The sequence below is a fragment of the Equus caballus genome, chromosome 26 (assembly GCF_041296265.1).
Source record: "Equus caballus isolate H_3958 breed thoroughbred chromosome 26, TB-T2T, whole genome shotgun sequence".
Classification (NCBI taxonomy): Eukaryota; Metazoa; Chordata; class Mammalia; order Perissodactyla; family Equidae; genus Equus; species Equus caballus.
The window spans coordinates 30,477,926-30,502,760 of NC_091709.1; the positions used below are offsets into that span (position 1 = coordinate 30,477,926).

At 40.7% G+C, this 24,835-nt stretch overlaps 1 protein-coding gene across 7 annotated transcripts in view; it reads right to left on the reverse strand.

Annotated features, from left to right (window-relative positions):
* Window positions 1-2,493: 2,493 nt before the first annotated feature.
* APP (amyloid beta precursor protein) overlaps window positions 2,494-24,835 on the reverse strand; it is a 254,504-nt gene continuing 232,162 nt past the window's right edge. For 4 of the 7 annotated variants that reach the window (XM_003364171.5, XM_001499850.6, XM_003364172.5 and 1 more), the window contains 4 exons: window positions 21,455-21,508; window positions 15,401-15,501; window positions 12,496-12,642; window positions 2,494-3,449 (listed from right to left, as the gene is read on the reverse strand). In XM_003364171.5, coding sequence (XP_003364219.1) covers window positions 3,348-3,449; window positions 12,496-12,642; window positions 15,401-15,501; window positions 21,455-21,508 — 404 coding nt within the window. In that variant the 3' untranslated portion in view covers window positions 2,494-3,347. The remainder of the gene's footprint in view (window positions 3,450-12,495; window positions 12,643-15,400; window positions 15,502-21,454; window positions 21,509-24,835) is intronic. The other 3 variants (XM_003364177.5, XM_003364176.5, XM_003364174.5) reach the window with 1 other exon arrangement.

A 24,835-nucleotide genomic window follows, 5' to 3' on the forward strand; every position in this document is an offset into this window, starting at 1 on the left:
ATGGAGAAAGTAGAGTAAGACCATCGACTGTCGTATAGTGGCAGGTAGGAGTCAAAGAACATCATGTAGAAAAGACAGATAGTGAAAGGTTAAGAAAAAAGATCAAGAGCACCACAAAATGCATTAGTACAAAAGTAACTAGTAGGATAAAAATAAGAGCTTCCTATAAACCACACACCAACACCAAGAGCCGTCCCCCCATAGAGAGACACAGTAAATATAATACACTCGGTAATTACAACAGGAGATATAAGAGAATGGAGTGCCAACAGCAATCATCATAAAACCGAATGGGTCTCACTTGCCTATTAAAAGATTTTCAAATTGGCTCATATAGCAGAAACCCAACTCTGTGTTGTATACAAGACACACATATAAAATGCAGCAACTGAAAAAGCTAAAAATAAAGCAGTGGACAAAGATTTATCGGGCAAATGGAAACAGTAAGACAGCAGGGGTTGCAATCCTGATACCAGAGTAGACTTCAAGCCCAAAACAAAAGACATAAACAGAAAATTCAGAGAGATATAAAATGGCCCTTGAACATACGAAAGAATATCCAACTCTACTCATAATAAGATACATACAAGCCAAAACTGTATTGAGATGCTGTTTCTCACCTATCAGGTTGGCTGTGTTGAACTCCCTCAAAATCTCATTGATTTTTGGCCTGGGTAACTGCTACTATCATTCTATTTGGTAACACTTCAGTTTTGTGTAAATTATCTATTGATTAATTCCCAGACCATCTGGAGAATCCTTCCAATATACTTCAATTTGAGAACCAAGTTTATAAGACATTATCTTTTTTCATAATTCTACACATATGCTTTAAATTTTTTTCGTTAGCTCTGACATGATCAAAGTTAAAGGTTGCAGTTGCTGGGACTGAAGGCTGGCCTGGGAGTAACATCCCAAACGTTTGAGAAAGTTCGGTTTCATTTCATTAGCGTCATTGGAAACGTGCTGTCGTATCAGAGCTAGTTTTCCCTGTTAGCAGACTCTCCTTGGGTCAGGCAAAATGGAACTGTAGCCTATAAACTGTCATGTGTTACACATCTTCATATAGCAGTCATATTTAATTGCCCTTCACAGGTCAAGGGAGATAACTATTTTGTTTTCCTGAAAATAGGACACATTCTGATGACTTTTGAGTCTGTTCATACTGCACAGCAACACAATGAAACGATTTTGATGAATTTTCTGTTTAGTGTTTTAGTTTAAAAAGTTGTAGTCTGAAGCTAAAAGGGGCTGGCTGATTCTCATGTTCAACTGATACCAAGCACAACACAGCAAAAACACCAGGTGAATGCGTTCTCAGACTTGCGGAAGGGCAGTTGGATAGGCTTCTTGAATTAAAAATCATGTACATATGACATTGTCTTAAAATAGATAGAGCATTGGTTTTCCAATAGAGGTGACTTGCCCCCCTCCTAAGGGACATTTGGCAATGTTTGCATACATTTTTCACTATAACTTGGGAGTGCTACTGCTATCTAGTGGGTAGAGACCCGGAATGCTCTGAAACATCCTACAGGGCTCAGGACAGCCCCTTGACACAAGTAATTATTCCCCATAGACTGTCAATAGTGCCAAGGTTGAGAAGTCCTGCTTTATAAATAACTATCAGCTGATCTTAATTTCTATTTCCCTAGAATTTTTCTCTTCTTAGCTTATTTGGGACTATTATGTTCTCTCTGAATGTTTGTGTCCTCCCCAGCTTCATATGTTGAAATCCTAATGCCCAATGAGATGATGTTGGGAGGTAGGGCCTTTAAGAGGTCATCAGGTCATGAGGGTAGAGTCCTCATGAATGGGATTAGTGCCCTTATAAAAGAGGCTCCCGAGAGAGCTCCCTGGCCCCTTCCACCATGTCAGGATACAGGAAATCTTTGACCTGAAAGAGCCCTCATCTGACCAGTCTCCAGAACTGTGAAAAATAAATTTCTGTTGTTTTTAATCTGTGGTATTTTGTCATAGCAGCCTGGACGGACTATGACAGGGACAAACTTGAGGACCAAGATATGGCAGCAAAATACTTTGGACTGAGTAAAATCGTGAAGGAGGTTGTGAAGTATTTTACTAGCAGTGAGAGGCATGTGGGCCCTAACTTCCTACATAGACGTGCAGCTAAGACACAACAGTTGTAGATGCCCAACATGAGAAGGCATCTCACTAGCGTTTAGATGACTAAATAAGCAAAAGGTGGTTACCATGCAATCATTCACACCAGTACAATGGCGCTCCTCCAGGAATGTATTTATTTACATGAAAACACCATTTTATACAAACTGAAGCCAAATCTTAAAGAAGGGTTTGTCCAGGCATGCCTCTCCATCCCCTGGTTTTGCCTCTTCGCCCTTCACCTTCTTTGGGTATCATAAACAAAAGGTTTTAGACTGCTTAAAGGAAACTGGATCTTTTTCCCTGCCCCAAAGTACTTTGAATATTCAATGTCCATGGTCATCTTTCAAAGAAAACTCTTGCCCAGGGTCATTTTATTTAATTTATTTATGTAATACAGTGTAGAAAGCTATCATGGTCATAAGCAATGATTCTGTACAATCACCCTGCAAAAAAAATTTTTTTGGAGAATTCTTGGTAATTTGAGACCAGCAGAGCACCCCCCCCCCCCCACCAATAAAAGTGCTTACAATGAACAGGGATTCTTTTCTTTATCAAAGATCCGAAGATACATGGACAAAAAAATTTTCAATTCTCAATGCCTAACGTGTGCACATAAAACAGGCACGAAGAAATAAACGTGTATCCTCATACTTCCTATATCACAAAGAGAGCAGAAGCAGCAATCTGTACAGTAAAATGCAATCATGGGAAAAAAATCCTCTAAATCATTTGGAATACTTAAAAAACGTTTAACTTTAAAATGCATAGTGATCAGGAAAAGAATATTTAGGCAAGAGAAGCAGTTAAAACTCCCACATTCACACGAAGCATCCCCATCGATTCTTAAAGCATATTTCAAGTAGGATTTAATTGGGTCACAAACCACAAGAATAATATACAACTGGCTAAGGGGCTACGTGATAAATAATCAGGAGAGAATCTATTCATGCACTAGTTTGATACAGCTAAATTCTTTACAGGACACAAAACCCATTAATAACGTAGTGTAGACCAAAATGTAAAGAGAGAGAATACATTATTGATTTGTATATTAATTCAAGTTCAGGCATCTACTTGTGTTACAGCACAGCTGTCAAAGGCGATAATGAGTAAATAATAAAAGAGAAGGGTTTCTTTCCAAGTTATTCTATAAATGAACACCGATGGGTAGTGAAGCAATGGTTTTGCTGTCCAACTTCAGAGGCTGCTGCGGCGGTAGTCTAGTTCTGCATCTGCTCAAAGAACTTGTAAGTTGGATTTTCATAGCCGTTCTGTTGCATCTTGGAGAGGTGGCGCTCTTCTGGGGTCACAGCGGCGTCAACCTGAAAAGCAAGGATGAGGAAAACTGAGTTTAAAAAATCAACCTTTTAAGAGCGCACATGGAGAAGCAACAAAAAGATAAGGTGCACAGTACTCTTCTTTCATCAAGATTGCAGAACACCCACTATCTTTTCTCCTTTCTTCCCCACTTTGACATCTCAGAGCAGTCCGCCTGTGTCCACCAGGCACGCAGATGTTCCATCTAGCCACCAGGTGGCGCTTAAAACCTTGACGTGCTGACTGGGCTTGCAAAGCGCTCACTGGTTGCTTCCCGAATTTAACAGTAACTGGATATACCTAGTATGATAAATATTTTTTTCTTCCCCGTTGGTTCAATAAAGGACACAAAGCCATGACGGAGGACTGTTTTATTTTAAACTGTGATGGTAAGTTGGGGAAAAAATCCAGGAGTATCATGAAGAGAGATTCAGCAAAGTATACTGGGTGACCCTCAGATCTGAATTATTGAGTTATCTTTGCAGGCTTATTTGAATTTGTTCCTGTTTACACTAAATTTAATACATTTAAGCGAGGTCTGAAAATCTTTTAACTAAAACAATGATATATGTATATTAAACGGGCTATTATTTAGGGGAAAAGGAAAAACACAGCAAGGACATGCCATTCTAGATTCTAGACGATCTTCTTTTCTTTAAAACTGAACAGAGATACTATAGAAATATGTCCTGGTAAAGGGCTGAGAACAGCTCCTCGCTGCTGATACGGTGCTTCATCTCTAAGATCAGGCCAGCAGTTGTAAATGTATCCCGCCCCCCCCACCCCCCTCACCCCCTGCCCCCCGGCCCCCCCAGCAGTGTCACTGTCAGGACAGAGCTGTGTGGAGCATTTCCTCTCTGCAAGGTAAGTTAATCCCTATCATGTGGGGAGTGGCTGTTCAGGTTTCTAGCACATCTGCTGTTATCTCTCACAGTGCACAGAAGAGAGGAAGTATTTAACTCTTTGCTGAATGAATCAAAGCTTCATTTTGTTTGCCAAAAAATATTTCTGTAAAAACACTGGAAGGTGAAGAGAATCGACACAAATTGAATCAGAACGAAGTGGCATGTTTTCCATAGAAAAGTTAGGCCGTACTGTGCAGAAGATGGGTTTTCCTTCAAAGCGTTATTTTCTATTCTACACATGATAAAGCTGGGCTCCCCACATCATTTCCAGGAAAATACTGCAGGCCCGTTCCCCACTGCTGAGTGTTGAAAAGCGACATTCAGCTTCTTATGCAGCTTGTCCCCGTGACACAGCCAGTCTGGTATGGTTCTGACCCCACACAGCTATCTCACTGCAGTGGTGCCCTGAAACCAATGAAGGAAAAACCCCAGCGAGCAGGTGTGTTGGTGCTAAGACACCAGGTCTAGGGAGAGAGCTTGATACGCCATGACTACACCACACTGGCTAATGAGTAATTCAGACTAAAAGATTGGTGCAGTCACGATGGAAAACAATATGGAGGGTTCTCAGTAAACTAAAATTCTGTCATTTGTGACAACACTCATGGAACTTGAGAACAGTGTTAAGTGAAAAAAATTAGACAGCAAAAGGCAAATACTTTATGATATTAATTATATGTGGAATCTAAAAAACCCCCAAACTCATAGATACAGAGACAGATTGGTGGTTGCTAGAGGTGGGGGGTTGGGGATGGGTGAAATGGGAGAAGGGGGGTCAAAGGTTACAAACTTCCAGTTATAAAATAAATAAGTCCTGGGGATGTAATGTACAGCATGGTGACCATAGTTAACAATACTGTATTGTATATTTGAAAGTTGCTAAGAAAATAGGTCTCAAAGTTCTCATCACAAGAACAAAAAATTGTAACTATGTGAATCGATGGATGTTAACTAAACTTATTGTGGTGATAATTTCACAATATATACATATATTGAATCATCATGTTGTACACTTTAACACCATGTTATGTGTCAATTATATCTCAATAAAACTGGGAGAAAAATTTGTCGATACAATCTGGCTCCCCCACGGTCATTCTGCAAGACCCCATCTCGTGGACTGATGGACTTCCTTCAGTCTGCGTATGAAATGGAATAACCACCGTGGTCAATCCCAAGGCAGCTGGATTAGGAAGATGCACAGCTCCCTCATATGTTCGTTATGTGCCCTGCTTCTTAAGTTCCCATCCATACATCATTCCCACTCCACCGTCTTGTCAGAGCCGCCTGCGTTCTTGAAGCGAGTCCTCAGATTCATCCGCTCACAAGCCTGTGCATCTCTCCTTAGAACAAAGCCACCAACAAGCTCTCACCAAGAGTCAGTACTCAGAGGACATCGCTCAAACGGACGCTCAGCGTCACTGTCCCTATGGAAAGAACCACAGATGTCTTTCCCCTCCCCTCCTCTTCGTTTGCTCTACTCTATTGTCAACAAATGAGGTCATCTTGCTTAAATTGGCAGTTGTGTAATTAGCCACAGACTTTGTAAGTTAAAACACCATCATTAAAGATTAGCATCAATAATGAGAGATTTCATCCACTCTCCAAATCCGCTTGCTGGGAAACAGCCTGTCTGAGGCAGTCTGCCATTCAAACTGGGGCATCTTTTTGCCCTGCGCCACTTTTTTTTTTTGGTGAGGAAGATTTGCTCTGAGCTAACATCCATTGCCAATCCTCTTCTTTTTTCTTTTTGCTTGAGGAAGATTAGCCCTGAGCTAATGCCTGTGCCACTCTGTCTCTACTTTGTATGTGGGATGCTGCCACAGCATGGCTGATGAGTGGAGCAGGTCTGCACCCAGGATCTGAACCTGCAAACCTGGGCAGCTGAAGTGGAGCATGGGGAACTTTAACCACTTGGCCGTGGGGCCGGCCCCTGTACCACCTCTTGACTGAAATTTCAAAGATGTCAAGGTTAAAAAAAATGTCTTGCTAACATCAAGCACAAAGCTATGTTTCTGGATGTAGAGAAAACCACACAGCTGCTTGATGGTTGGAATATTATACTTGTATCTCCTCCAGGGCACACATCAGCCCTCACACTGGCTGTCAACAATTATCTGCATTCATCAAGGACAGGGGAACACCTGGCAATTTAACAGTTTCTCTCCTCTTGAAAGGCCAAAGCCAAAAGCTTAAGACAGGCCTGTCAGAAATGCGAAGCTCAGAGGCTGGTATTCACGCCAAGCGTCTAACCTTCCTGTCTTTTCTTGGCCTCTTTTCTACTTGCTAATCCTCAGTACCTTTGCCGCTGGGAGGGCAGCTCACACTTCCCCATTCCTGCAGTGGGGCGGCCTGGAGACCGCAGAAGGTCAGGAGCTACAGGAGAGCGGATTATCTTAACAAAATGGCACCCAAGTAGTCTGGATTGTATCTTTTTATCCCCAACCCATCGAAAGCTAAAAACGAAACAATGAATAGTCACATCCATGGAGAAACCTACCACTAAAGGAAGAGCACTGGGTGGGAGGGAGCCTTCCCTTCCAGCGGGGCTCAGTGACCTGTCACTCACGGCTAAGTGGCAGCACTGGTGTGGGCCACCATGTGAAGGCCACCTCACTGTGACCCTGTGCAGACAGGGTCTCTGCACAAACACCTCACTGTTATTTCCAGTAAAACAGAGTCGGGGGAAGTCGAAGCCAGTGGTGCTTGTTCTGGAAGGAACGATAGAACGATGAAGTCAGAGACAATGCCCATGTGCCCATCAGGCAGGGACATCTCTCACTTGCTGAGGTGAAAACAGACACGCACACAGCCTCGGAATATTCCTTCTCCAGACTTTTTCGATTAGATGGGAGCTATAACTCATGTGGAGTCTTCACGTGGCTCTCGGTGCGCTGTGTCTCCATGAAGGACCCCGGGGCTCCCTGTACCGTACCGCACTGCAGCTTAGCTTCAACTGGCTACCGACACTGATGCGCAGTGTGAAGAGCGGAGCCTCAGGAGCCTGGTCTGCCTCGTCCTAACGCAGCTTTGAGTGGAACTTTTGAGTACTCTGGCTAATGTTCTCCTCCTACTCCACCAGACCGGCCTCTATAATTCCCTGTTTTCATAAGTAGTTCAGTTATGTTTATTGCCTACAACAAGTAATTCTTCAGGCAGGCTCTGAAACTCCTTTGCTATCCTTTCGTAACCATCTTTGCTGCTTTCCTTTGACCTTCCAATTTCCCTTCCTGCTGTTTGCCTGGAGCCACAAGCTGATTTTGAGTCCATCCTCCCTTCTTCTTCCCTTTGCTTCCTATGTAACCCGACCATTCCCTCTGACTGCTCTCGAACACCCGCGTTAGTGGTTGCTCGATGCCTCTGTCCTGGTGGGTCAACTGCTTGCCAGGAAGAAAGTACCTCTAAGGATATATTCTTCGAACGTCACCAGTATGATGGCACAGTCGTCAGGAAAAGCCATATGCCACAACTCCACAAAAAACTAAATAAGCAACTCTCTTCTTATTTAGATCATTAATGAAATGACTTGGGGTGGGGAGACTTCTGATGTTCTAGTTATCAGATCTGTGACAGGAAAATTTATTTATGCCCTACAATAAAGAGAATAGTGGAAAGAGCTAGAATGTTTATTTTCAAATATCTGATGTCAATGGCTATGAGCGTAGAAAAGGCCCATCTGCTACTAAACAGAGCCTGGGATCAGTGGGGATGTGCAGGGCCACGGTAAAGGAGGAGCCGTGGTGGACCATTCAGTGATGCTAGGATCCTCGGCCACCAGAGATGGTGGGCACATTTGGGAAGCAGTATAAAGGGATATCATGTCACTGCTTGAGGCATAAATACAGCCACGTGTCACTTAACGACATACGTCGCTTAATGACGGGGATATGTTCTGAGAAATGCGTAATTAGGTGACTTTGTCGTTGTGCAAATATCATAGAGTGTACTGAAGGGGAACAAAATGTGCCACCCCAAAATGTGTCTCTCTAACATGAGGATTATTTTAGGCTGATTATTTTTAAGAAACAAAAGACTCAAGAAAGTTTTTGTTTCTGCCCGCCTAACTGCCTAAAAGAATTCAGATTAAGAAATCTGTCTCAGGAAGGGAGCTACCACCTTAGCATAACATGAGCTAATGGTAGACAAGGAAGAACCTAGAAAAGCCTGTTTGTTGGGCTGCTCTCTATGTTCTTCTGTGTCTATGTGGCCAAACAAATACTTGTTTTCCCAATATTTGCTCCTTTTCACTTACCTGTGAATTGCCTCCCTTCCCTTTGAAGTCCTTGACTCTCCCCACCCCCAGCATCTTTTGCCTTTAGCTGAGGATGGTACGTAAGGTGAGGGCTTTGGCCATTTTGACAAGTTACTTGATTTTCCTGGGTTTCTCCCATGTATGCACGTTATTAAATTTTTGTTTGTTTTTCTCCTGTGGATCTGTCTCATGTCAATTTAATTCTTAGACGAGCCAGAAGAACCTAGAAGGGAAGAGGAAAATTTCTTCCTCCCCCACAGTACTTACACAAACCTAGATGGTATAGCCTACTACACACCTACATTATATGGAACTAATCTTACGGGCACCACTGTATATGTGGTCGGTTGTTGACTAAAACATTGTCAAGTGGCGCATGACTGTAAAGCTTAGTCATCTCCTAATGACAGTGTGGCTAATGGCTTACAGAATGAATCTCCAGCCCCAGGGCTAAGCAAATCATTAAATCAATATTTATTGCTTATTTTTAAGAAACAAAACCTACTAACTGCTCATTCCACCTGGTAACAACTCTATTAATAAAAATACTATACTTGTTTTCATTTCCAAATCTCTGCGGTCTTCTGCAAGGATCTTTCACTCTAAGAATGAGAGATTTCCTGGAGATTAATGCTTTCCTTGTGATTTCTTCTTCATGTATTGGTGGCGTGAAGTATGACTGTATTCTGTCCTGACAGACTTAGGCCAGTCCAACTGGAAATACTCTTTTACTCGTTTTTGTTTTTAGTGAAGTAGGGTTACTCATTAATGAAGCAGGTTAACCAGAGCTGGAAACACACCTATTTCCACGTACTCGAGTGTGAGAGAGCCTGCTAGGACAGGCGGAGAACATTCACAGGCGCATCACTTCATACAGTGTAGACTCTGCGTGCTCTGAAACCCCACAGCGCTCTCTCTCACCCAGGCCAGGTGAGATAGCTTAGGTGCCTAGCCTGGGTTACAGCAAATTGTGTGCAAATTCTACCATCTCAGCTGGACTATAACCTTCCTGAGGGCAGGGATGGTAAACAGCGCCTTGGATGAAGTTCTGTTCCCACGCTGCTGTCCACAGCTGAACACAGAACTCGACAAAGGGTTGCTTATGGAATGGAGAGAAAGGGAGGCCTCGAGAGGGAAAAAGGGATGGTTTCCAGGCTTTCCACAATATCCTTACCTTGAGGAAGAAGCAAGTTAGAGGAAATAAAGAAAAGAAACACAAAACTAGGTGGGGCAGTCACTCTGGGGAGGTTTCTAGATGTTTTCAAGTAGCGAGCAAAGTGAATAGCAAGAGCTGAATAACTAACTGCCCTTCTTCGAATTTTGCTCCTTTAAGAATGTCTCCTGGCTTAAAAATTAATTTCTTTTTCTCAGGATCTGTGTTAAACTGTCAACTTTTCTGACATTCCAAATCCAAGGAGACTTTTCTTGGTAACTAACCAAAAGAAACATTGAACCCAAGCAGCTGTAAGAGGGCTTAAAAGGCAACTAGTTTTCTTGAAGACAAGAGATATTTTCTACTCCCTAAGGTTTGCTTAGACAGACAACTAAAATGAAGAAGTAATAATATCATACATCAGTGATTCTCAAACCTGAATGCACTTTTCAGTGGGGAAAATTTTCAACACTCAGATTCCCAGCCTCCTGTTTAAAAATTCTGTTTCCGTAATCTGGGGTGGGACCTCGGGCTGTGCCCTTTTAACTAAGTTCCTGTAAGTCTCACGCACAACCATGGCAGAGTCCCTGTAAGAGACCCCCGTTTTCTGCCACCATCACTGGGCTCTGTTAGGGCTGAACTGTGTCCTCCAAAAATTGACACAGTCCTAACCCCTAGTAGATTACAATAGGACTGTATTTGGAGACAGGGTCTTTAAAGAGGTAATTAAGGTTAAATGAGGTCATTGGGGTAGACCCTAATCTAATAATACTGGTGTCCTTCCCAGAGGAGATAAGGACACAGACATGCACAGAGGGAAAGCAATGTGAAGACACAGGGAGGCCATCCACGAGCCAAGGAGAGAGGCCTCGGAAGAAACCAAACCTGCCGACCGACACCTTGATCTCAGACGTCCGTGCTCCAGAATTGTGAGGAAACAAATTTCTGTTGTTTAAACCACTCAGTCTGTGGCCCTGTTATGGCAGTCTGAGCAAGCACAATATAGGCTCTTTGGCCCCACCCAGATACTTTAACTGATAAAAAGGAAGCTATCAGTCCAAGGCAATTAAAACATACAATTATATTAAAGAAATTAAAACGGGCTTTTGAATTATTCAAGTATGAAAACACATTTGCCCCAACATGGAATTAAAACGAAAAAAAAAAAAAATTTTGAACAGAAATGAGATAAACTGATGCTAATAATAATACAACTTACACTGTCTCAAAGGACACAAGCTCAGAAATACCATTATGAAAAGAGCAACAACCCAAACTGGATGATGTTGTCATTGCTTATGTCATGTGCTCACCCACCAGTTTGTCACTCACTCAGTTCTTTTCCACCATGCTACCTGTTTCCTGGGTCCACTCCTTTCACTGCCCTTTAGCACATCCACACTAGTACGGACAGGAGAAACAGGACTCAAATGATGCCCATTTCCATCAGCAGCTCCTGGAGATTTTAAGTGCTGAACAAAATGAGGTTTCTGGCTTCACCACACATGGAATTTATTTAAACTGTCCTTGCTCTTCCATAATCAAGACTGATTTGGAGCACATTTCCTTGGGGTTGGTGAGAAGTTTAGCTCACTGGAAATATCTGGACTTTTCTCTGATGGAAAAAGCAACGCATAGGATGTGGGGAAATCTGTACTTTGACCTTCGCCTCACTTAGTTTGACATTGGGCAAACACTTCTGTCTGGATCTGTTTTCTCATCTAGAAAAATGAGAAGATCCACTTGATTGATCATGAGATCTCTTTCAGTTCAAGATACGTTAATTCACTTTCTGTAACAGTTTCCTAAAAATTTACATATCCTATAAGGTTTCCCCCACCAAAACCGGCATTTTAAATGCATTAAAAAGAATTTTCGGTAAATTTTACTTTATTTTTCATTATTTTGTATCATACTATTTAAAATGCATCATAAAGGGTTTAAGAAGTCATATTTGAACCTTGCAACTATTCTATTTTGTTGGTCTAACCGACGACTTCCGTGCTGTACGCATTCATGTTAGTCACATACTGGCCTGTGGGGAGAAAGTCTCAGGGAAGCATAATTGTGCAAAAATTGTGATTGTCACTTTGTGGGTCTTCTCTTCGGCTTCAGTGCGACTGCAGTAACAGCTTGAAACAAAGATATCTCAGGTGGATGTGCAGGCAACAGGATGACCATCTCAAATAACCTTGTCTGTTTGCCCGGGTGTTTGGTATAATGTGATCTTCTACAGAGCTTGAAAGAGAAGACTCTTTACTCAAAATCAGTATTACTTACTATTACCTGGTTTTAGTTAGAAGTCAGACTATTTAAGACAAAAACAAAAAATCCAGGAACAAATGTGTTTATGTTTTTTTCTTTTTGAAAATGTATCCTTCCACTTCCTTTCTCATTTTTTAACTTCTGCTGTTGCTTTTCTCTTTTCTTTTAAATGTTTGAGGGTAATCACGATATCTTTAAGCCAGGCATTATCATTAGTATTATTTTGATATTTCAATACACATTGTAAGAAGTTGAGGCAGCAGCATACAACCCCAATGCGTTGATCATAGTACTTGTAAGTCAGAATGAATGAAAACCAAAGCAAGGAAAGAACTACAACTTGAGCATCATGCAGGAATGTGATTTTTTTTTCAAAGAAGAGATACTTGGATGATTCTTAGTCTAACGCCAAGCAAAATTTCCCCTGTAGTCTTTCTTTAACTCCCACTTGCAGACATGCAGCCAAGTTTACCTACCTCCACCACCCCATGATGGATGGACGTGTACTGTTTCTTCTTCAGCATCACCAAGGTGATGACAATCACTGTTGCTATGACAACACCGCCCACCATGAGTCCAATGATTGCACCTTTGTTTGAACCCACATCTTCTGCAAAGAACACCTTGAAAACAAATCAAGAAAAAGGACTGTAATTGCAGGTGACATTTGGATGAGGTATGTGAAAAGTTTCAGTCTATTCATATATATCTTATGCCTAAAGTTTGAGTTGTTGGTCACTCCATTATTTGGTTGTATACTTGAAAAAAAAAATCAAACATTCTACTTAGAAGGACGTTTGTAGTCTACAGAATGATGTATGACATGTGGCTTCCCCAGTCCTAGGAAGTCTACTGCCCCCTACATGTCACTAGAAAGGCAAAACAGAAGCCAAGAGGGACCTGAAAGCCTCTGGCAGGTGGAACATTTGGTGAGAGGTGGGATGGTAGCTCTTGGATCTATCAAAAGCTGTAAAGGCACGGACTATGAAAGGAGGTCACATCCACGACCATTATGCCTCAGGTGCTTTTCAAACCCACAGATGTCCTAATTTTCTTAGAGGGACATTAATACATAGGAATAAGCATTCTGAAACAAAGGAGTTAAACAGAAGAAAAAAAACATCTTGTTACCTACTTTTAGCTGCAAAAATTCAGCAGGACACGAATTAACTATGAGAAGCATAATGCTTAAAATACAGTTATTTCAAAGGAAGAAGCAGAGGCAACAAGAATCTTAACAGCCACACATAACTCGTGCTTTCTTAACATGTTTTCTCCAGACATACTACATACTTGGATTACTAGAATCCAACCCAAAATGTTGTTTTATTCTTATTTATTTGGATTTAACATAAAAAAAATCTGGAGAACACTGTAAAGAAGAAATCTACTCAACATGATAAATTTATTGCAGTACAATCCTTCATATTGTTTATAAAAGCAAGTCATTATTATTCAACTTTATCTACCCTTTAAATGGAATTATAAAAGCATAAGGCAACTTTTATCATCTTTATGTTATGTACAGAGATGATCCTAGGCCAGATCATCTGGCTAGTTACTACTAAACACACACCATATTTGTTATATAAGCTAATGAAAATAGCTCCCTAAATAATTCTTTTAATATAATCTCAAAATACTAAAATGACCTGTGTCACAGCTAAAACTAACATCCTAGCAATCTGAAAAGGCAACAAAAATATGGCAAATAAAGCAAATTTCTCAAAGAGTTTTACTCATAGCATATATACAACAAAATTAGAAACTGTTCATAATTATTCCCCTTTCCAAACAAATATGCTAACTCAACATATTTATAAAAAGCAAACCATTAATTAGCTAATGATACAAGCGTGAGGTAATCAGGAACAAATGCCAAGTCTGGACATCTTGCTATGTCTTTAAGAAAATACTGTAATTTTGCAATATTCATTGCACTAATTATAGGACATTATCTTATCAACTAGTTCAGTAGAGGGAACTGATTCTCTTAATTTCGGCTGCCGCCATTAGTCACTGTCACATTAAAGGAGTTAGCGTAATTGCAGAGATGGGCTTTTATGACACAGGCACCAGAAAATGCAAATCCACACATTAATCTTCAGCTCTACGCCCCACTAGCTCCCAACTCTTCAGTGGTTCCCCCAGGTTTTTTTTTAACCTCTTCAGCATCAGCCAGATCAAGAGCGCTCCTGATTCTATAATAACTGATACTGGATTAACTTGCCAATGAAAACCATCCTTCAAACAGCTAACTGTGCTATTACCAAAAAGATCCTGGGAGTTCAAATGAAAATCTGAACCTCAAGTCAGTTAGATTTGCTCCAATTATTTAGAGTGAAAAGAGGCATACACAATACCAGCATTTCTTTTGGAGTTTAATACTTGGATTCATAAATTTTATTTATGAATATTGGAAAGACATTCTTCCCTTGAAAAAGAGTAAACACACACACACACACACACACACACAAAATAAGTGCCTGAGAGCGATTGCTTCTCAAGTATTATTATTGCTATAAGAATTTTATTACCATTTTTGTTCACTACTGAATGTGCAATAAATTTGCCTTTTTATTAATTTAACCCCCTTCCTGTGCTTACTGATAAGAGGGAAGGAACCCTAACATAATGCAGGATTTGATTTATCTGAAGCTTTTGGGAGAGGATTTTATCTAACTACTAGAGCTGCCTGCACAAGAGATGGATGCTTTTTGATTTACTCCAATTCTAACATTTGAAAAAGAAAAAAAAAGGGTGATTTCATCCGAAAAGGAAGGTGCTGTCTTCCTTGCCCAAAGCCTTTCAATGAACTACACTGCTCGGAACAGCATGGGGTCTTGCTCACCTCCTGCTTCCAACCACTGGTAGAGACCCAAAGATCCTCCTCTTGCTGGAGAACTTAAAATGTGGGATCTGGGGAAGGGACAGGAAGGAGGGCGAGAGGGAGAGATGAAGCAGCACAGGGAGATAGTTACAAATGTCAGCTTAAGTGAATAACCATGAAAAGGCTTCTGTGAAACCAAGTAGTGTTTGCACGTGTTCATTTGAGATTTTGTTCCTTCAAATAAACCTATTATAAAGCTATTTTCCTAGAAAATAGAGTGGAAGTTAATTAAAATGGATATTATAATACAAATTAATTTTACTCTAATCCCTGCGCGCGCTCAGCTGCCTTCTAGACATAAAGAACTACTACATCTATACCACGTAAAGACCCTCTTTTTCTTTTCTTCCTGTTTTCATGATGATCCAATGGGCAAGTGTTTTATTTTTGTTTTTCTCTTTGCCTTAACTGGACTTCTGGCACAGGATGAACAGAGTTAATAGGTCATTTGACAAACAGAGCGGCAGGAAGAGGTAAATTATTTTACGTACCAATTTTTGATGATGAACTTCATATCCTGAATCATGTCGGAACTCCGCATCCATCTTCACCTCAGAGATCTCTTCCGTCTTGATATTTGTCAACCCTGAACCTGCATTATACCATAAGCATTACACCATAATTAAAATACACAGGACAGTCAATTCGTTTTATCTGTAAACAATACCATTCCAACACAAAGGCTACCAAAAAGCACTTTCTAGGCCTGAAGTTAGAGGAAAATAGATTAATGACTTTCTTCAAGAAAAATGACACCCTGTATTTAAATCCTTAACCACTACCTATTTTAAACAAAAAGAAATTAAAGTGTAAAGAAATCTGAAGTTAAGGCTTCTACTGCCTTACACACACGCTATAATTTTTTTTTTTTTAAATAGGGCAAAACAGAAGTTAAATGCTAGTTGGGAGGTTGGCAAGGATTTGTTTCTAGAATATGCTGGCTTAGTTTAGGGGCTTATTGTTCAGCTTATTGTCTTTTTTTCACGCACTCTCATTCCTTTAGAAAAAAATAATAAAAGGCTTTAAAATGAGCATTAATTACCTGGTAAAGCAAAAGCGCTACTTTTGGGCTTTGTTTCAATTACAGATAAATTATGATCGTGTCTCTATGCAGTGAAGCATTGTAAAAATTGTATCATTTTTTCAGTTGCGTGATTTAGTTATAGATACAGAATGTAATTGGTTCATCTGCTGAAGAAAGAGCTGCAGTCTATAAATTTTGAAAAAACTTTGAGACTAACAGAATTTATAACTTACTAACTCTTCCTTCTCTAGACATGATTCTTCCACTCATTGTTATAATGAATTTCGTTTTTCAAATAATAATTTGAAGCTTAAACATAAAATGCAAAGTCATGTTTAGAACAAAAAAATGAAAGTACCAAGTATAAATGTCAGTTTCCATGTTGTAGCCATTAAATAGCCAACGTCAGAATTTGGGGATGAGCGGGGCTTTTGAAATCATCTCCTCTGTGGTGTTCCCACTCAGGGGCAAACTCTCAGCTCCCGAGTGAACAGAGAGGGACGTGTCAGTTTGCCTCCATTTTCAGACAGCTTTGCCTACAAGAAGGGCCTTTCTTAAGCCTAAATCAGCTTCCCTTTAACTTCTACTCTTTGAGTCTGTTCCTCACAGAACACGCCTAGCTCTCTTCCGCATTACAGCCTCGAACAGATCAGATACCCAAGGAGAGGAATCACATCCCTGATGAGTCTTCTCTTCCTCCAGTTGCATATGACCAGTTCCTTCAGCTCCCACGGGACCTAATTTCTTGCTTTTCGCCTAGTCACCCTTACAGTCTGGTCTACAAGGCGCTGTGAAACTTGTCACATACCTAGCTGAAACGGAAAAGTACAATGGCCACAGTATATGACGTGCCCATCTAACAGCACAGCTGATACCAAAAGAAAAGAAGGATCATTTGACAAGGCCTAGGGAACCTATGCTGGTTGTGACATCTCACTCATTCCTTGTCCAATTGTTCTCAAAGCTTCCATTTAATAACATATTCGAAAATGGACCAAAGATCAATGTCAATCTACACCTGGCTTGCAGTTTGTCCAGCTATCTTCTCTCCTTTCTGCTTTGTCTTATCCATATCTTTCCAGCTCTTCTGTTCTCCAGAGTTCCACCAAGATCACGGAGAGTGGTTCTATGATTTTACCCTCAAGTTCTCTTAGCCTACAATTTGTCTGGGTCACATAGATTTGGACTTGGGTAGAGATGTGTTGTAGATTGAAAATATATCCACAAATTTGTTAATATCTCTCCCTTCAAGAAGGTGGCTTAATCCCCCTCCTTAAGTGTGGACTGGATGTCATCACTCGTTTCTAATGAATAGAATGTGGAGAAAGTGATGGTGTATGACTTCTGAGACTAGGTCATAAAAGGCACTGCAGCTTTCTTCTTATTCTCCCTGTTGGATCACCCGGTCTGGGGAAAACCAGCCACCATGTTGTGAGGACACAAAAGCAGCCCTATAAAAAGGTTCACATGGTGAGGTGCTGAGGTCTCCTGCCAACAGCCATGTGAGTGAGCGATCTTGGAAACAGACCCACCAGCCACTGAGCTTCAAGCCTTCAGAAGTCTTAACTGCAACCTCACGAGAGACCTGAGCCAGAAGCTCTCAGCTAAACCATGCCTGAAATCCTGAGCCTAACAGTAATTATAAGAAAATAAATGCTTGTTGCTTTAAGTTGCTAAGTTATGGGATTATTTGTCACATAGCAATAGATAACTAATACAAGGGGCTAGCACCTTCTTTTCTCATCTTAAGCTATCTTGGGCTTTAATTTCCTTTTATCAGAAGACCATTCTCTTTGATATAGACATAAAAACCTGTTGATGGACCTCTGACCCCTAACCCCATCCAGAGAGCTTTAAAATTATTAGCATTTTCTAAGTTTCACCTCATTCTGACCTCTACTCTCCCTGACACTAATTTTTGTTGGGCTGTGACACTATCTTCTTGTATTTCTCATTGGTTGTTTTTTCCTTCCTACAAGCCCTCTAAAATCTGAGATCCTTGAAGAACCACAGTGATTTCCTTATACCTCACCCTTTTTCCGTCATCAGGATCCAGCAACGCAATAGTAAAATCACATTTCTGAGATTTAAGAAAACTCTCTTCAACAGTCTTTTCTTTTAGATTTGTGGGACCAAATAGTTACATCAAAAGATAAGTAAAGAATGAGGTCTCCTCTCAAAATTTTAAACGCTCACGTTACTTCTGAAAGGAGATGAAGAGTACTTTTGATGCTCAAAAAAATTCATATTCATGTAACAAGTCAGAATAACAGATAATTAATCATAGCTTAATAGTTTACAAGACTCTCAGCAGAAAGAGCATTTGCTAGTTCATTTTTGTATAGTACATATCGCCATTTAGTGAAGAGACTTGCAATACATTAAGCAAATCTCAGTAAAAGGGAAGAAAAATAAGCTTGCACATATGGAAACATCATCGATAATAAGCTGATATTGCATGCAATGAAATGTGAAGGGGAGATTTACATAAATTGCAGGGACCCTCATTTATAGGCTCATCAGACATGTTTTCTGAGTTGTGCTGATTCATCCCAAGCCCTGGTGTGACTCCTTTCTCTAGTCACGGTGGTGCGTGAGGACAGTCTGTTGTTCACTTGAGGGAGGAGAGGGGCACGTCCTTCATGAAACCTCTTACATGGCTTGGGGTCAAGAACCTAGTTTCCTTTATTAGAACTGGAGAAGAGTGGTAATAAATTATAGCGTAAAGGGTGGCTTTCCACCCTTGTGAAGAGCCTGCTAACGTATTTTTCTTATTCATTTTGGTCAAATATATAACCTGTCCTTCAGTGTCTATTTTTCCCTGGAAATAAGCCAGGAGAGTAGCTGTAATGGTCACTATGCCCAGAAATCACCACTGACACTACTGTGTCCCCTACTTGACACTATGTTCTAGAAGTTACAGTGCCCTGGTATTTCAGATATGAAAGATAAAGAGAGGTCATTTTCCTCAGTCGTGATTATACAAAAACCCTTTCTTTACTAGTCTCACAGTGACAACAGTGATTATTCAAAAACAAAGCCATCAATTTAATGACATGATAGGACAATCCTGGGAAGGGTTTCTAAGTTTGGAAAGTCTAAAGATATTATTGGGCACATTAGACTCAAGCATGTAGTTTCACAAAGTGTGATTACGGAAGAATAAAAACTAATGCTATAAAACATTGAGAGGAAATTCGTCCAAATGCTTGACAGACTCACTACAAGCACAAAAATATAGAGCATATATGTTTTAATCCATGTTCAGTAAATACAGCTATTCATAAATATACCTTAGCTAGACTCTTTCTCACTTCATATCTGAGCATTCTTTCCCATTTATGGCCTTCTTCTATTGGGGAACCCAAGCCTTACAGAGTATAAGAAAGGAAGCTTGGTCTAGGCCATTCTCTCATCTGTATAGACTTGTTCCCCTCTTTTATGCCAACGGCTGTGACTCAAATCTTTCAAAACCTTTCTCCAAGCTCATTTCCAGCAAGCGCTGTTAGTGTCCCATCTGCTCACATCACAGACATCCTGGTTTACCTTTGGTGTACTTTGTATTTCTCTCCTTTCTAATTACATCTCATCTTTCTAAATACGCAAAGTGTGTTTGTTGTGTTCCTTCTATTCCACTTGAAGCTCCTGAGAGCAAGGACCTTATCATTTATTTCTTTCGACCCTCCACAGCATTTAGGGCATAGGCCTTTGTGAAATATCAAAATGCAATATTGCTATTGTTACAACAAAGACTTTAGATGGTTTCTTCACATCTATATAATATCTCTAACTATTCTGTAGCTCTTCCCTTAAAACATATTATTTTTGGGAATATATGGAAAAGTCCCTTTCATGTTAGATTTTTTTTAAAAAAGGAAAAAAAATCAACTTTGGCAGTGTCACCCCTTCCTGGATATTTCAATAGGAACATATCAGCCCAGCATGTCCAGCGTAGGAACTTAATAAAATTGGTTGCATGAGTGCTTCTAATTCACATTTTAGGCTTGTAGATGAAATGTATCTCTTCCTTTAAAAACAAAGGAGGAAGCACCATGAAAAAAGGCCAAAGGATCAACCTGAGCTGGTCTTGGTTGCAGCTAGAATGGAACTGACTGATCCTCAGCCTGGGGCCCGACCAGTCAGCTGAGCAAGACGGGGATGCCAACTGCCGGCTCCTTGAAATTCACTAGTGTGACACTGGCAATAAGGAAGACATTAGGAAAGATGAAACTGTGTCTAACTTACTACAATTTAAGTTCCGCTGAAGAGCCCTACAGAAAGAGATTCATGAAATCAATGAGATCGCCTGTCAAGACATGTCACTGTGCTGTCCCTGCTGGCCTGTTAATCACAGTGCAGAGGCATGAAAATGCCACAGGGCAGACTGCGTTCTCTTCAAGGACTGTGTTTGGAGGCAGATGTGACCTGAGCCTGCACAGGCGGGGGGAGGGGCAGGGTCTTCTCCTGGCCCCACTGCCGACTGTACCTGAACCAGGGAGCAGAGGTCGACCTCCATGTGTTAACATCTTCTAACGAGGTCCACTCTCTGTTCCTTGATTACTGCACGGGGACATTATGAGGATAAAGAAGAAAATAAATAAGGGAAGGGATGCACTGTTGGGAGTAAAATCTCCCCAGAATATACAGATTTGTCAATTCAGTAACTTCTCTTCTCTTTTTGATTCATTGCAAACATCGGTTGCTATCAGTTGGGAGAGGTTGTGCATGGGCTCAAAACCAGGAATGCACATGCTTCTGTTGTGCTCTGACATTATTCTTAAAACCAAATTTGAGATATAGGCTAAATACAGAACAAAGGGTGAAAACTCATTTCTTCTTAATGCTTGGAAAACAGTACAAAAAAAAAGTGCCTATTTCAGGGTTAACGGGAATTTTAAGTAGTATAAAAAATAAAGGACTTGTATGCAAAATTATGCATGTACATCTGTTGTGTCATATTAGCCACTCATGGAGAAAAAGTATATACAACCCAGAAAAGAGAAAATGTAAATATTTCTGGGCTCTAGAGAGATTCCAATTCTGATATTTTTAGGAAGGTACGTCTACTTGGGGAAGTGACTGAAGTTTGAGCCCAGTCAGCTAGAAAAGAAGGCATCCAGACAGCAAACAAGAAAGGAAAGATGAGATGTTCATAGCAGTAACTAAGTCACCACCAGATAGAGTCTGCATCTGTGTGGGTTTCCATTTTTGAGGACAGACAGGCTCTATACAGGCCTCTTCACTAAAAAAGAAAAAGGAAAAACCAAAAGTTGGAAGGGCTCGGGTGGATTGTTTCAAAAGGAAAGCTCAGAAAGGAAAAAAAAAAAAAAGATTAATTAAGAACTTGGGAAATGAAGTGCAAGGAAAAGCAAAGGGGAATTTTAGAAAGTTTGGTTTCCATGGTCATTTCAAATCCTTTCCCAATGTTTGCAATCTAGAGAGGCTAATAATGAAGAAAGAGGATGGCGTCTGCTCAAGCTCAAGCGCAAGATGCTGAGAGGTAGGAGTAACCGGGTTATACCTGGTCGAGTGGTCAGTCCTCGGTCGGCAGCAGGGCGGGCGTCAACAGGCTCGACTGGGCACAGGAAGCAAGATACACAGAAAGCAAACAAGACAAATCGAGATGGTGAGTCGTGGCTCCTGAACACAGAGCAGGAAAAAGCATGTGCAATACACAAGCTATCAAAACGGAGCAGCTAGAAAAGACCCACAGTGAGTTAATCCTGAGCACCAAGGAACGAGAGGGGTACCACTTCAAAAGGCTTATCTCTGCTGATGCGCCAAGCCGACTCCTTGGTTTTCTAATAAAAGCACTCACCAGGAAACGCAGCAACATCAAAGAAGAGGGGATGGGAGTGTGGATTTTCCTCTCAGTGAGTTTAGAGATAGTTTCTTGGCTTTTGATTAGAAATAAAATATATTATATCCAGCCCAGTGGAAAGTCTTAAAGATATCTCCTTTTACAACTGCCCAATGTTATCTTATTTTACAGTTAATTAACTACAAAAAGACTCCATTAAATCCCCAGGGGAAATGCAGATATGGATTTATCAGGAGAGGAAAGTTTCAAATCTGCCATGTAGTGAATCAAATTGTTCCCAGTTTGAGGGTAAGAAAGGTAAACCAGAAGTCTCTCTCTCTTTCTTATCCCTTGAGGAAGATTTTCGCTGAGCTAACATCTGTGCCAGTCTTCTTCTATTTTATATGTGGGATGCTGCCACAGCGTGGGTGATGAGCAGTGTGCAGGTCCACACCCAGGATGTGAACTGGCAAACCCCATGCCACCAAAGCAGAGTGCATGAACCCAACCACTATGTCACTGGGCTGGCCCCTCTTTTTCTATTTTCAAAGGCTGGTTTCTACTGAATAGATGACATACAGTTGTGATGTATCAAATGCAGATATTTCCTTTCATATTTGTGGATTTTCACAGTTTTTCATCTGTGACTATTCTGGGTTGGACCCAGAAAACCAGTGCGGGTAACACAAACATGCCCACCACTGTTTGGTAATTCCACCATGAGTTGGTATTTCCAAAGTGCTTCTGATTATCAGAAAATATTAACTTCAACTTGACACTGGTCTTTGAAGAAACAGGCAAGGGAGAGAAACAAAGCTTTTAGGATTAATAAATGGAGAAGGGGCAAATAAAGCTGAGGGAGGAGAGAAGCCCCTTTGGTAAGGCCTGGGAAATACAAAGGTGAGAAGGTTAGGAAAGTGAGCGAAGGTGTGGATGGGAAGACAAGGTGTGTGCGATGGGATGGCTTTTGGATCAGCAATTTCAGTAAGACCATACAGCTTATAGCATATGGCCCAGGCATTCAAAGGTGGGATTATAAGACCAAAATGATTCTGAATGCCACACGTTGGCAGGAACAGTGAGGGGGAAGAGAGTGGCAGCAAGCCAAGTCTTCAAAATATGAGAAAATAATGTTTCTGAGAAGACTAAGACATTGTGATGCATCAAAAGAGAAGCGTGGTTTGGTCCTTTATCATGCAGAGACTGGCAGCATAGTGGAGAAGAAGGGGCTGTGGAGGCATCTAAACCCAACATTTAAGATGTCAGTGACTGTAGGCAAAGGACCACTTCTGAGGCTGTTTCTTCATATGTAAAACAGAAATAATAATATCTGCATCTTCTAATTGCAGTGAGGAACCAAAAATTTTTAAAACCTGTTTCAGAACCTCCCAAATACTATAAAACTGCATTTATTAAATACTTTTTAACAACTACTGCTGTGAGGATGACCCATCTCTAATATTAGATTAAGACACACTTCCTTCTGCCACTCACAAATACATTTGAACAACACAGTTTCTCTCTCTTTCATTTTTTCCCCATCTGCGACAATCTACCGAGAGGGACTTTCTCAGTCCTTGTAAAATGGAGTTAACGGTACTTTTTGAGATTTTCCTCAGAAGGGCCCCAAATGGTACTTCAGTGGAAGCCAAGAACATACCAAGGCACACTCACAGAGCAAAAAAGTCACTTTAAGTGGTGATTCCGTCCATCAATGGTTCAATCATCAAAAACCATATTTGACTCAGAGGGAAGCAGCGGGATCCGTGCTTTAAATGCAGGCTGAAGAGCTGGTCGTCAGTCTCAGGATCCGCTTTAACGTCACCACTTATTTTCTCTCTGATCTTGGGCAAGCCACATTCTTTCTGATCCTTAGTTTTGTCACAAGTACACAAGATTTTTCCAGGGCTCAAATGTGCACACATATGCAAAAGAACCTTACAAATGATCAAGTACTATTCCACAATTACTTAAGGGAATACTGAAAAGCATCAACTGTGCCTGGAAAAAAGTCTGAGAAATATTATCACGAAAAACTATTGTCAGTTATTTCCAGGCGAGGAGATTGTTTCTATAAATTTCTCCGTCTTTTTTCCCCCCAATGTGCGTGTATTACTTGAAAATAGGAATAAAACCGTTTCTACTTTTTTTTTCTGCTTTATCTCTCCCAAAACCCCTGTAGACAGTTGTATATCCTAGTTGCAGGTCCTTCTAGTTGTGGGATGTGGGACGCCGCCTCAACGTGGCCTGACGAGCGGTGCCATGTCCACGCCCAGGATCCGAACCCTGGGTCGCCGCAGCAGAGCGTGTGAACTTAACCACTCGGCCACGGAGCCGGCCCCTGTTTCTATTTTTTAAGAAAATAAAACGATAATAGTTTTAGTGACTTAAACCATAGAGCGCTTTAACAGTTTGAAGCTGATTCAGCATGAATTAATAGTAAAAGAAAAAAGTAACTCTTGTGTTCAGTGAGCAGACATCAATAAATATTTTTAGAAGACTACCATGACATCATAGCAAAAAAAGAACGCACATCAACAAGAAAAGTAGTGCATTATTTCCCAATCCGCCGCAAATACTTTCTAATTTTTCAAATGGACTATTACTCATTGAACCAGAAGGTAACTTCAACATAGAGTTCAAAACATTTTACACTGGCTGTTTAGTAAATCAAAAATACGAAACAGATCATCTGGAAGAGTTAAAATAAAATTCTAGCAGAAATGGACTATTCTTCCCCTGCCTTCAGTAGCTTTGGATCAAGTCCTTTCCTACAGGAGGAGAGAAACAGAAATGATCCAAATTCTGGCACTTTTGAGTTGGTTAGTTCTGGCATTCCCTGTAATAGACCAATTCTAAGCTAAATGCTGCCTAGCACAACCCCTCCACCAGGCCAAAGGTGGAATCAGCAGGAAACCAGTTTTACAGAGATAAGAGAGTCCTAAAAAGGACTGGTTTGCAAGTTTTATGGCTAATTAAAAATAGACCAGAGGGCAACTTCACTTTGCAATTATATACATCCAGTCTTACAAGAGCTGTTGCACCTCTTTAAGAATATTATGGTTTTTATACATGTATTATAGACAAAGAAGCTGAGTGTTG